At 36.4% G+C, this 13972-nt stretch overlaps 3 protein-coding genes across 3 annotated transcripts; 1 reads left to right on the top strand and 2 right to left on the bottom strand.

The window, feature by feature from the left end:
- Positions 1 to 627: 627 nt before the first annotated feature.
- LOC105119052 (vacuolar protein sorting-associated protein 20 homolog 2-like) lies at positions 628 to 3872 on the top strand. Its single transcript, XM_011017150.1, has 6 exons — positions 628 to 878; positions 1367 to 1519; positions 1594 to 1746; positions 2276 to 2359; positions 3320 to 3470; positions 3569 to 3872. Exons 1-6 carry the CDS (start codon positions 777 to 779, stop codon positions 3592 to 3594), a joined length of 669 nt encoding a protein of 222 aa, XP_011015452.1. The 5' UTR covers positions 628 to 776; the 3' UTR covers positions 3595 to 3872.
- A 691-nt stretch (positions 3873 to 4563) lies between these two features.
- LOC105119050 (farnesylcysteine lyase-like) lies at positions 4564 to 8184 on the bottom strand. Its single transcript, XM_011017148.1, has 4 exons — positions 7375 to 8184; positions 5748 to 6107; positions 5414 to 5589; positions 4564 to 5048 (listed from the first exon to the last, which is right to left on the bottom strand). The coding sequence occupies exons 1-4, from the start codon at positions 8074 to 8076 to the stop codon at positions 4778 to 4780; spliced, it is 1509 nt and encodes a 502-aa protein (XP_011015450.1). The 5' UTR covers positions 8077 to 8184; the 3' UTR covers positions 4564 to 4777.
- Positions 8185 to 9103: 919 nt separating this feature from the next.
- On the bottom strand, positions 9104 to 13641 carry LOC105119051 (farnesylcysteine lyase-like). The gene is made up of 4 exons (XM_011017149.1): positions 12680 to 13641; positions 10313 to 10672; positions 9979 to 10154; positions 9104 to 9587 (listed from the first exon to the last, which is right to left on the bottom strand). Exons 1-4 carry the CDS (start codon positions 13370 to 13372, stop codon positions 9317 to 9319), a joined length of 1500 nt encoding a protein of 499 aa, XP_011015451.1. The 5' UTR covers positions 13373 to 13641; the 3' UTR covers positions 9104 to 9316.
- Positions 13642 to 13972: the final 331 nt, after the last annotated feature.

Genomic DNA, 13972 nt, shown 5'->3' with positions numbered 1-13972 from the left:
GTAGTATGAAGGTTGTTGTGATAAAAAAAAGGAAGATTTTTTATATATATATAAAAACTAGTATTTTACAATAAATTTGAAGAACTTATATTGCATTTAAAAGGATAAATGAATCATTTTTTAATAGAAAAAAAATATAATTTCTTATTATTTTAAGATTTGAAATGTATTTTATATACATGAATTAATCTGAGATTTGATTAGATATAATTATAACTCAACGAACTACTTATAAAATTTCATAATAATTCAAAATCATTTTCTTTAAATATCATTCATTTAAAGTTTTTGGAAATATCTCTTTAATAAAAATATAAAATTTTAAGGAAAAAAATTATATTTATTATAGAAAAGTACTTATTTAAAAAGAATAAATTGGTTTTTTAAAATTATAGTAGTTGATTATTAAATTTCAGACACCTTAATTTTACAACAAAGTGTAATGAAATATAATACAACACACACAAGCACATATCACAGCGTTTATCACAAATCAAAATTAGCAAACATCCCATCAAGTTTTTGAAGCTAGAGGGACAAATCTAAAACGTTATTGAAACAATAGGGACTAATATGTGAATCAAAAGAAAAATAAAAAGCAATAAAAGATAAAAATTTAGAATTTAAAACATTGTTGGACTCTTTAACTGAAACAGGACTTTTGGGCATCAAAACACAAATTGCTGCTCTGCAACAATAGCTTTAAAACCTTCAATTAATTAGCCTGTAAAGGGTTTTGCCTTTTGTGCTGATTAAATCTCTCATCAGATTGATAAATGGGAAATTTATTTGTGAAGAAACCGAAGATAACAGATGTTGATCGAGCCATTCTCTCTCTCAAGACTCAAAGACGCAAGCTTGCCCAATATCAACAACAGGTTGATCCCTTTCTTTTTGGTATTTTAATTCAATTTTATGACTTTTTGGGATGTTATATTTAATGGTGTTTTCGTTTTTTTTTGGTTAATTATAATCAAAATTTTGATCACCCTGGAATTTGAAAATAAAATTTCTGTCTTTTGGTGCCTTAAATGTTTATTTCTCAGTAAAATTATGTAACAGCAAAAGGGTAAGGGAAAGTTTGGATTTTTTCTTGGTTCGTTTAAGACCCCATTTTTTGTTGTTGGTTTGCTATATCAAAAGCTACAAAAAATTAAAACTTTTTTTGCTATGCGCTGCTTAGGGGAATGTGTATTTTTAGGTTTATTGAAGTGGGTCAGTTTTAGAATTTTGAAATGGACAAGTGTGTTCTGGAGGATTGTGATGTTTTCGTGTTGATGAAATGTGTTATTTTTCTTCTGCTGAATTTGAGGAAGTGATCGCTTAGTTGAGGTTGTTACTTTGCTTTGTGATTGAAATGTTCCAGCTTGACACTGTGATTGAAGCGGAAAAGCTAGCTGCTAAAGATTTGATTCGTGAGAAGAAAAAGGACAGGGCATTGTTAGCGTTGAAGAAGAAGAAAACACAAGAAGAATTGCTGAAGCAAGTGGATACGTGGCTCATTAATGTCGAACAACAAGTGCGTAAAAATCACGAGAATGTAGTCTGGTTTCATATGTTATATGGTGTTCTACAATATGCGTTTTGGTTCAGTTGGCAGATATTGAGCTGGCCAGCAAGCAGAAAGCTGTATTTGAGAGTTTGAAGTCAGGTACTGATGCAATCAAGGCGATACAAAGTGAGGTCAATCTGGATGATGTTCAGAAGCTAATGGATGATACCGCTGAAGCTAAAGCTTACCAAGATGTGAGTTTTATATTGAACCTCGTGTAACTCTGGACTATCTTCGACATTCTGTTTAGATATTTTATCTTGGTTGATTATCAATCCCACACACACACACACACACACACACAAAATATCTTGTGTATGTGTATGGTATATGCATGCACACACATACAAACATATAGGCGCTGTATATGGATCTGAAGTTGTCAGTAATTTAGAACCACTGGAATGGAATTCAATATTGAGTTGTATGTCTAAAAATATTTCCTTAAGATAAACTTTTTGCAATCTCACATAATGTTTATAGCATATAGTAAATAGAAATGCTCTTTCATCTTTGCAGAAGTTCTTACATTAGTACTGCATTTATAATGATCATAACTTGATGCTTGTATGTGCTTCTACAGTGACTTTGTAGTGTTTATTTTGTACCATTCTAATGGGGAAGAATATGAACTTTTGCCACTTGTCACTCCTTCTGTTCAAGTTTTCCTTTTCCCTATACCTTTTCCTTTTCGTTTGTATTAAAATTCTAATGGTTCTGAAGGAAATTAATGCTATCCTGGGGGAAAAACTATCAGCAGAAGATGAAGAGGAGATTTTAGCTGAATTTGAGGACTTGGAAACTCAGGTATGATTAATTTTTACACCACTGCTTTCTTTCGAGATTTGTTGTATGTTTCTAATACTGCTTCCTCCATTATATGTCAGTTTAAACCATTCATTTTATTCATTCTACAAAACCCATTTAGTTCTAATTTAAGGCTTGATTTGAGGTTTTGTTCAGCCTCCTGCATTATATGTCTGTTTAAACCATTCATTTTATTCATTCTGCAAAACCCTTGTAATCCTAATTTAAGGCTTGATTTGAGGTTTTGTTCAGTTTAGTGGTAAATTTAATGGTTTACTATGTTCTTAGCCTTTACTTGTTAGACTGGCCAGTTCTTGTTGTTTAGCTAGGTTATGATATGGTGGCACTATGATATCTTCTGGTTGCTCCAGAAAAAAAATATCAGGAATGCTAGAAATGAGACGTGATGGGTTTAGTACGTTCATCCCGTTCATGGTTTTGTTAGGACTGAGTTGTTGGGTAAATGGTGACTATTGGACAATCTCACACAGACTTTTTGAACTGGAATATTTGAGATTTGCTTAAATATATAGGAAAACGTTATTTTTTGGTCTTTTATTCCTTTTCTGTTTACCTATCCAGCCATTCCAGGATGTAAATGAGCTTTTCTTCAGTAGTTTTTCCTCTTTCCATGACCAAAGCTTAGCCATCCCCATAAGATATTTCAACTGATAGTGCACTGGGAGCTATGGGTTCTGCATTTCACATGTTGATTCATATGTCTGTTGCCTTGGATTTTATAGAAGATTGAGCTGAAGAACAATTAGATGAATTGGATTTTTTCATACTATAATATTTCTTATTTTATGGTTGTATATGCACTGGTAAATTTTATTACTACTTTCTGTTGGTAGACCATGTGCTTTTACTTGGTCTTGACTCCGTCAATCTTGAGAAATTCCATAGATTTCCCTTTTTGTTTTTCTTATTTGAAAAATAAACTTTCATTTGTTTGTTTAGATGGCCGTTCAAGACTTGCCAGAAGTGCCCACTATAGTTGTGTCTGAGGAACAGGAGCAGAAGTTGGACCTTCCTGATGTACCAACCAAACCACCTGTGCTGGTGGATGATGCTGAAATTTCTTCAGCTGAGGTCCCCACTAAGAGAAAAGGTCAGTGTCTCTCTGCCTCCTTCCCTCACTCCCTCTCTCTATACGTGCATGTGTGTGTCTACAAGCAATTCAATAACCTGACAATTTTCAAAATGCAGTTTTGGAGGAACCGTTGCCAGCATGATCAGGGAAAACATTTACAGCAACATTTCAGTCTTGTGGAGCTGCTGGCCATACTAGATGATTCATGTCGTTGTGACCTTAATCTAAGCATGTACTTTACGAATTTTCAACTTGATAAATACTTGCAATTGCAATCATGCTGGTTTGTTTTTGCAATTGCAATCATCCTCATAAGACGTGTCCATAACTGTAAATTTATCTTGTGGATAACATGTTTGGTATTTGGATAAATTCAGTCTCCTAGATAATGAAATTTCTTTACTCCATGATGTTCTCATCCCCACAATACACATTGAACATGACTGATGGTATCATTGGTGCTTGTCCGGTAAATTTTTTTCTTTTTATGGGCAAGCAAAATAGTTTGGTTAAAATTCGGTAGGTTGCCAAGGAGATGGTCACCCAATTACAGAGTCGAAAAGCTGCATATAAAAATAACAAACGATTGAAGTCCTAGCATCTTTTAATCTACAATGCTTGCAAACCAGAAGCAGCACGCTAGAGGAAATTTGACATTTCAAATAGCTCTCCGAGGTAAATTATTCTCAGCATTCAAGGTAAATATCGATAATTGTTTCATGCTTTCAGCTGCGCAGCCTGTCAGCGAAGAAATTTTGATGCTTCAAGGCCGCATGCTTGAAATCCATTTTCAGCCTCCACCCTCCGCATGTTTGGTCGGTTAGCGACTTGGCAAGCCAGGTTGAAGTTGAATGTGGGAAGATTTTGGTTGCACGGGTCCTTCGAAAAAATCGTCATGCTTTGCGTGAAAAGCCTAAATCCATTTCTTTATAGCGTGAGTTTGAGATGGGTAAAGATATCTAAGCAACACGCTTTTACTTGAGAGAACTGAGAATTGTAAATCTATGGGAAAATAAAAATTAGTGAACCAGATGGCTGCCATTTTACTATCTACACACTGTCATCGTTTATAAAAAATCATATCAAAATGCAATTTTCCTGAATAAAGGAAAAACAAACAAAATATCTACTAAAATAACATAACTCATCAATAACTTGTACACAGTATCAACGCTTTGTATATTTATACAATAAATAAGCTGCTTTGATGGCTTCAAGGAAATTCTGTTGTATAATACAAGAAGTTCAAATATTTCCTGGTCTTGATTTCACAAAAAAGAAAAGAAAAAATCCTTACATTCTCCGTGTATGGACATCCATACGAATCACATATCTGAATGCGAAGCCTCTGCACTTGAACAGGAGGTTCTCTTTAAATCTGACGGACAAGAGGAATCCTTGCCAAAAAATCTTGACAGGATGAGTCGAGCTATATTTTCAGCTGCAACAGCACTAGTCTCCATGGTACTGGCTGCATTCTCAAAAGCGTTCACATAGTACAAATGCTTACCATCCAAAATAAAGGGTGCGAATTTTTCAGGAGCCTTGTAATGAGGGTAAGCGCCCCAGTTTATTCGAACGGTCTCCTTCCTTACACTACCAATAGCAGCAATAAACATCAATCAGTGCAGAACAGTTCAAGTTTTTTGCATCAAAATACATAATTTAGTAATTGGGGGTGAGTTTGAATGGACTGTATACATTAATTCAGTAGATCTTCACAATTTTTGTTAAATATTGCCAGTTCTCATGAAAAAAGGTCTTAATCACACACCAAAATTATAAAAGATGTTCACACATTAAACCAGATACAACCATACTATGACCGGGGATAGGTCAGTCAGTGCATAACAAACAATAATAACACAATAAAAATCCTTGAAGTAACCATTGAGGAAATTATTATGATCCTCATTTTTCATTGAAAGGATTAAACAGTTGAGGGAAATTGAAAGTAGTACCTAAAGATGCTATCCAGTAATGCATCAGTCATTGCTTGACGAGAGAATATTTTGTATGTCATATCTGTCTCATTGTAACACTTGAGGATTGAAATGCTTGTGAAAGGAAGACGAGGGTCCTCTATTGTGGCCACCAGTTCTGGAATTTCTGAAACAGCTTTCAGGCCAAAATATACCTTTGTCCATGACAAACACCAGAATTTAATGAATAAAGTATAAACTATCCTATAGAAGGAAAGAAGGGCTGGCAAGAGAACAACCCATAGAGGAGGAATACACTTAGGAGCTGAAAGACATAAAGGAGCGTGACATTTGTGATCGCTATGATACTTACAGGATTTATGAGGCCCCTCACAAAAGTTGCATGTGTGTGCTGTAACTGCCTCATAGGAACTGAAACTGGAGGTGAAAATTGAATACTTGATTCATCTAGTGGTGTAGCAACCACTGCAACTTCACATGAGTATGTATTTCCTTTTGTGGAGTTCAGCTCATAATATTCTCCAAGAACAGATATGGAATCAATTTCTTCATGGAGATATAGCTCAACATCTGAACTATTAATTAGTCCAGCAGCCATTTGCCAGTTCCCCCCTTCAACAGCCCATAAACCACCACCAGATCCTGCCAAGGAAACTGCTCCGGCAAGTCCACTGATGTTGACACTTTGACCATAATTAATTCGTGTAATGACCTGCAAACCCAACAGAATTCTGAGTTGTCAATAAATCTTCAGAACTCTCAGTTAAACTACCCAATTATGAGTCAATTTCACATCTTGGCCAATTATGAGTCAATTTCACATCTTGGCCTATCAGAATCTAATGACATCACCACATCTTCCATAGTACTTGCACATAATGAAATTCTACTTGCCATACGCACATCTATGGTGCTTCTGACTAGCAAACTAGAGGTTCAGGAAACTGCCGTTCTAAATTATCTGCCTGGTTTCTCTACTTTTTTCTTTTTAAAGGAGATAATGGTTGTTAATGGCAACAAAAATAATGAAAAGAAAGCAAGGGTAACATTTATTTTTACAGTTTGGATTACTCACAAAAATACCTTTCCACCAAGAACAAGATGGAAAACTGTTCTCACAAAATTGATAACAGATACCTGGTTTCCATCGTGTTGTTTTGGGTGGAAAGGTACGTGAAACAGTGAAATGTGAGTCTGTGAATATTTTTTCTACAGAAAATCGCATATTTAGTTTTGTAAATAGTTACTAAAGCAAGGGCAACGTTTATTTTACGATTTGGATAACTCACAAAATACCTTTCCACCAAAAACATCAAGATGGAAAACTGTTTTCACAAAACTGATAACACATTACTATTAACTATTTTGATGATGTAGTTATCGTTTATTTCAAACTGTTTTGTAAATAGTTTGTTTTGGATGGAAAGGTATGTGAAACAGTGAAATGTGAGAATGTGAAAAGTTCTTCTACAGCAAATCACATGGTTTGGTAAATAGTTAATAGTAATAAAAAGGTATGTGAAGATTGAAATGTGAGTATGTGAATAGTGTTTTCACAGCAGAAGGCATATCTGGTTTGGTAAATTGTTAATGTTAATGTTAATATTAATAATCTAATAATAATAACAAGTGAAAGCAGTCAATATAAACACAAAAAGGGGAGGCAATTCAAAAAACAAACTCGATAACTACATCATCAAAATACGAGCACTTGATCTTATCGCAACTGTTCCGATAATTTCTAGTGGTCCAATTCACTGTATTTTAATCTCCTTCTTTATGCATGAATTGGCATTTACGTTATGTGTTCTTGTCTTTGCATAAAAAGAAAGTAAAGGAGGAAATCACACACAACTACACAAGCCAATCCCTTTTCTAATCACACTAACTAAACTAAACTTAACAAACTGCAAAAAGAATTCAAAGCCAACTGGCCAAAGTGAGGGAAAAAAGGAGTAGAAGAAGAAGGAAATCCTTACAGTGACCAATTCTTCAATCAGCAAAGGAGCCAATTTAACACCATCAACCAGCTCCTCCTTCAAGCTCTTTCCTGTAAGATTAAACAAACCAGCCCACTTCAACATCTCCTCAACACTCTCAAACACAGGCCTGGTTTCTACTCCTTCATAATACTTCAAAAACTTATTCACTGTCTCGTCCACAAACCCTCCCATTTTTACAAGTGAAAAGCCATATCTCATAAACAAATAAATCCCATTAAAAAAAGACACAATCTTGTTCACAATCCCCCAATTTGAATTCACATTTAGGGTTTTAACAGCAAACCCATTGCCATCCCAAATCCCCAATGAAATTGAACTCTCTGAACTGGATGGTCTCTTCTCCGTCAAATTTAGCAAATTAGTATAGTTCGAGGCGTGGTAGTTTTTGGGGTGGAGAATTGAACCTCCGGCCTCGAAGGCGTCGCCGCCGATTGTCACGGTGGCCATCCGGCCGCCGACGATGGCGTGTCTTTCGAAGACTAGGATTTTCGGATGGTGGTTGGTGGAGTATTTGCGGAGGAAGTGGGCGACTGAAGAACCGCCAATTCCGCTGCCGATGATGCATACGGTAGCATCGTCGCCTCCGGCTGAGGTGGTGGCGGAGGAAGAGGTTTGTGGGAATGTGAGGCCGCCGAAGATCGCGAGTAAAAAGATAATTTTTAGTGGCAACATAACCATTTCTTGTTTTCCTATGTTTTTTAACCACCAGCTTTGCTCAAGACACCCTCAAAGGAAGAAGCGAATGTATCAAAGTTTCTAGCTAGGATTTTACTGTTTGCTGGTGGCTTGTGAACTATTTTTATTTAGTCCCTAAATGCTTAATTAGCTAGTGCTTTTAGTTTTCAAAATCCTCATATTGAATCCTTATATTTATATATTTTTTGCATGGCTGATCTGAAATTGGCAGGTCAACCATTTTTTTTTTTTTTTTATTTATAGCTTCAATTGTGCAGCCGCATGGATAAGCTCATCATAGTATTATACTGTGTCAGCAATTAAAAAAAGGTGCAAATGATGGCTGTAATGCTGGTACAATATTGTTCGAGACTGATGGAACAAAATAAACCACGAGGAACAAGAGAGAAAAACTTCATTTTCAAATAGCTCTCTCAGGTAAATTATTCTCTTTGATCAGATTATTGGGACTTCCAGTTTGAGTCGAAGTTCTTTCAAGGGGCAAACAGATTTAGTGCACAACATAAACTCTTCAAAGGAATGATCGCAGAAGCGAACATGAATACAATATGGACCTGTAGCATATGGCCTCAAGCGTTTAACACATCAGGATCCAAGCTAAATATCGAAAATTGTTTCCGACTTTCAGCTGCGCTAGTTTGTGTCAGCGAAGAAATTTTGATGCTTCAAGGCCGCATGCTTGAAATCCATCTTCAGCCTACCCCCTCTGCATGTTTGGTTGGTTAGCTACTTGGCAGGGGAGACTGAGGAAGATTTTGGTAGCTCAGGTTTAACCCAACCCCTAAGAATATCTTCCTGTCTTATGCGAAAAGCCTAAATCCATTTCTTTATAGCGCGAGTTTGAGATGAGTACAGGTCTCTAGGCATCACTCTTTTACTTGAGAGCTGAGATCTGTAAATCTATGGGAAAATAAAAATTAGTGAGCTAGAGGGCTGCCATCTTCCCATCTGCACGTTGTCTTCATTTATCAAATCATATCAAAACGCAATTTTCCTGGAATAAAGCAAATCACACAAAATATTTACTAAAAATAACATAACTCATCATTAATTTGTACACAGTATTATTGCTTTGTCTATTTATACATTCAGGAAGCTGCTTTGATTGCTTCAAGGAAATTCTGTTGTATAATATAAGTTCACATAACTACTGGTCTTGATTACATTCACAAAAAAGAAAAAGAAAAAGAAAAACCCCTTTACTCAGTGTCATGGATACGAATCACGTATCTGAATGCAACGCCTCTGCACTGGAACAGGAGGTTCTCTTTATGGCTGATGGACAAGAGGAATCCTTGCCAAAAAATCTTGACAGGATGAGTCGCGCTATATTTTCAGCTGCAACAGCACTTGTCTCCACGGTGCTGGCTACATTCTCAAAAGCGTTCACATAGTACAAATGCTTACCATCCAAAATAAAGGGTGCGAATTTTTCAGGAGCCTTGTAATGAGGGTATGCGCTCCAATTTATTCGAACGGTCTCCTTCCTCACACTAACAGTAGCGGCAATAAACATCAATCAGTACAGAGCAGATCAAGTTTTTTGCATCAAAATACAAAATTTAATTTTGGGGGTGAGTTTGAATGGACTGTATATATTAATTCAGCAAATCCGCACAATTTTTGTTAAATATTTCCAGTTCTCATGAAAAAGGGTCTTGATCACACACCAAAATTATTTAAAAAATTCACAAGTGAAACCAGACAACCATATTATGACCGGTGATAGGTTAGCCAGTGGCATAACAAACAATATTAGCACAATAAAAATCTTCGCAGTAATCATTAAGGAAATTATTATGATCCTCTTTTTTCATTGAAAGGATTAAACAGTTCAGGGAAATTGACAAGGATTAAACAGTTGAGGGAAATTGAAAGTAGTACCTAAAGATGCTATCCAGTAATGCATCAGTCATTGCTTGACGAGAGAATATTTTGTATGTCATATCTGTCTCATTGTAACACTTGAGGATTGAAATGCTTGTGAAAGGAAGACGAGGGTCCTCTATAGTGGCCACCAGTTCTGGAATTTCTGAAACAGCTTTCAGGCCAAAATATACCTTTGTCCATGACAAACACCAGAATTTAATGAATGAAGTATAAACTATCATATAGAAGGAAAGAAGGGCTGGCAAGAGAACAACCCGTAGAGGAGGAATATACTTATGAGCTGAAAGCCGTAAAGGAGCGTGAAATTTGTGATCGCTATGATACTTACAGGATTTATGAGGCCCCTCACAAAAGTTGCATGTGTGTGCTGTAACTGCCTCATAGGAACTGAAACTGGAGGTGAAAATTGAATACTCGATTCATCTAGTGGTATAGCAACCACTGCAACTTCACATGAGTATGTATTTCCTTTTGTGGAGTTGAGCTCATAATATTCTCCAAGATAAGAGATGGAATCAATTTCTTCATGGAGATACAGTTCAACATCTGAACTATTAATTAGTCCAGCAGCTATCTGCCAGTTCCCTCCCTCAACAGCCCATACACCCCGACCAGATCCTGCCAACGAAACTGCTCCCGCAAGTCCACTGATGTTGACACCTTGACCATAATTAACTCGTGTAATGACCTGCATGCAAACTCCATAGAATTCTGAGTTGTCAATAAATCTTCAGAACTCTCAGTTAAACTACCCAATTATGAGTCAATTTCACATTTTAGCCCATCAGAATCTAAAGACATCACAAAATCTTCACAGTACTTGTGCATATGAGATTCTAATTTCCATTCGCATATTTATGGTGCTTCCAACTAGCAAACTAGAGGTTCAGGAAAATTGCTGCTCTAAATAATCTGTCTGGTCTCTCCATTTTTCTCTTTTAAAGGAGAGAATGGTTGTAAAAGGAAGAAAGAAATAATGAAATGAAAGCATGGACAACCTTTTTTTTACAAATTAGATAACGCTTATTTTCACAAAATAGATAAAACATATTAGCAAGGAACCAATAGCATGAAAAAAATTAGGAAAATCAATAGCATAGAAGGCCTGAACCTCACTTCAAAAGATTCATAACCAGAAAAGACAAATCAATAGGAGCATGCTTTTTGTGCAATAGTAGGAAGCTTAGGCTAGTAGCCACAAGAGTGGCAGGTTTGAGTCTCAAGTGCAGTCACTTCATGTAAAAATGTTGAAGGAAAGGTACAATCCTCAATCCTTACTCCTAAGACTCACTGGTAGCATCATAACTGGGTAATGGTTTTATATTGGAAGGGGAAACATCTAGTAAGATTGCTGTTGCCAATTATGGTTTTGCCATTGCAACCACATCGGCTAAGCCAAAATGGCAATTGATGTCACAGGTAATAGGGTAAATTAGCCAGCCCACGTGCACCACATTGCAAATAAGATTCCAAGTTAATTTTTAGCACAAGAGAAACCAGCAATGATGTTATGGATGTGTTTTTCATATCATAAATTTTTTTTCAATTGAGAAACAGAAAGATACTTTATAAAATCAAATGAAAAATATATGAACCCATATATTGAAAAAGAGTTGTTAATTCTAATCATAGATTAAAGCGGGAGCTAATCTTCCTTATAAGAAGCAAAAGATAGAACTTAAAACTATAGGGAACAACAAATGAATAATTGGAAAGTTCAAGGACCAATTTGAAGTTTTTCATTCCTTTTGGACAATGAAAATCAAAAGGCTCTGTTTTTCTTTTTTATGTTAATTTTGGTCCTTTTTTTCAAGTTTCTTTAATCATAACCTAAACTTTTATTTTATAATATTGATTTTTAATTCAACATTAGAATGCTTAATTACATATTGGATACGCAAGAGTATGTAAATATAAACTGATGCCAGCACATAAAACCATGCCAATACAAGGAATAAAGTCTAATGACTAAAAGGTAAATAATGAAAAATTCAAGGACCTAAAAGGTGAAAATTGACAACGAACAGAAGTGTGAACAGTGAAACGTGAGTGTGTGAGCAGTGCTTCTACCATAAAACTTATAAGGAAAAAATATTAACTACCTACTAAAACATAACTTGAAAGAATGAAATTGAAAAGGAATAAAGTCTAATGACCGAAATGCAAATAATAAAAAACTTCAGGGACTAAAAAAGGAAAAAATTGACAGTGAATAGATGTTTGAACGTGAAATGTGAGTGCATAAATAATGTTTCCATAGTGAAACTTTGACAGTGAACATTGAAATGTGAGGTTGTGAATAGTGATTCTACAGGGAAAAAAAACACTGTATGTTTGAGCACATGGCTCACAACAACTACAAGTGAAGGCAGTCACTATGAACACAAAAGGGAAGTCAATTCAAAAAACAAACTCGATAAAAGTTCATCAAAATACGAGCACTTTATCTCATCACTACTGTTCCAATAATTTCTAGTAGTCCAATTCACTGTATTTAATCTCCTTCATGCATGAATTGGCATTTACGTTGTGTTTTTTTCTTGGCATAAAAAGAAAGCGAAGGAGGAAATCACACACACAAGCCAATCCCTTTTCCAATCACACTAACTAAACTAAACTAAACAAACTGCAAAAAGAATTCAAAGCCAATCGGCCGAAGTGAGGGAAAAAAGTAGAAGAAGAAGGAAATCCTTACAGTGACCAATTCTTCAATCAACAAAGGAGCCAATTTAACACCATCAACCAGCTCCTCCTTCAAACTCTTTCCTGTAAGATTAAACAAACCAGCCCACTTCAACATCTCCTCAACACTCTCAAAAACAGGCCTTGTTTCCACTCCTTCATAATACTTCAAAAACTTATTCACTGTCTCGTCCACAAAGCCATTCATTTTTACAAGTGAAAAGCCATATCTCATAAACAAATAAACCCCATTAAAAGAAGACACAATCTTGTTCACAATTCCCCACTTTGACTTCAGATTTAGGGTTTTAACAACAAACCCATTCCCATCCCAAATCCCCAATGAAAAGGAACCCTCTGAACTGGATGGTCTCTTCCTCGTCAAGTTTAGTAAATTAGTATAGTTCGAGGCGTGGTAGTTTTTGGGGTGGAGAATTGAAGCTCCGGCCTCGAAGGCGTCGCCGCCGATTGTCACGGAGGCTATCCTACCGCCGACGATGGCGTGTCTTTCGAAGATTAGGATTTTTGGATGGTGGTTGGTGGAGTGCCGGCGGAGGAAGTGGGCGACTGAAGCACCGCCAATTCCGCTGCCAATGATGCATACGGTAGCGCCGTCGCCTCTGGCTGCGGTGGAGGAGGAGGTGTGTGGGAAAGTGAAGGAGAAGAGCGCGAGTAAAGAGAAGATTTTCAGTGGAAAAAGAAACATATTTACTTGTTGGCTTGTCACCACCAGCTTTGATCAAGACACTATCAACAAGGGATGTTACTGCTTAATGTGGACTTGATTGATTGTACCTTCTTCTAATGGTAATAAACATAGAACCAATGCCCACGTCCTTCCACTGGTTTTGGTTTGGCAGCTTCTTCCAGTGTGCCGTGGGTTTTTGATCGAGGGCGTGTCTGGAAATGCGGAGTGCGGCAATGGGTTTGTTGAATCCATTACCCACTGGTTGAACCCGTGGGTAATGGATTCAACAAAACTATGTGCTATAAAAGATACCATGTGTTCTGCTGGTGTTTCTGTGTAGCCGTAAAAACAATTTGAAAATATTAAAAAAAAAAAATTTAAACTAAATTAGATTTTGATTAGTTTCTGCTAGGACAATCCTGTACATCTGGGCATCTGGCCTCAATTTGTTCCGGGTTCTTCCTCAGCTGCAGCATTTTTTTTCCTCGTCATTCTCTTCCCCGTCACCATCTTCTTCTTCGTTGTCATCTATCCCTCCTTCAGCTTTTGGTCCTGGAGGAGGTGGCAACACCTCTTCAACCAATTCTACTAGTTCTTAAACGATCGGCATTCCAAAAC

This window comes from Populus euphratica, unplaced genomic scaffold (assembly GCF_000495115.2).
Source record: "Populus euphratica unplaced genomic scaffold, PopEup_1.0 scaffold2445.1, whole genome shotgun sequence".
NCBI classification, from domain to species: Eukaryota; Viridiplantae; Streptophyta; class Magnoliopsida; order Malpighiales; family Salicaceae; genus Populus; species Populus euphratica.
The sequence above is the reverse complement of the archived record's forward strand: the minus strand, read 5'-3'. Positions and strand labels throughout refer to the sequence as shown.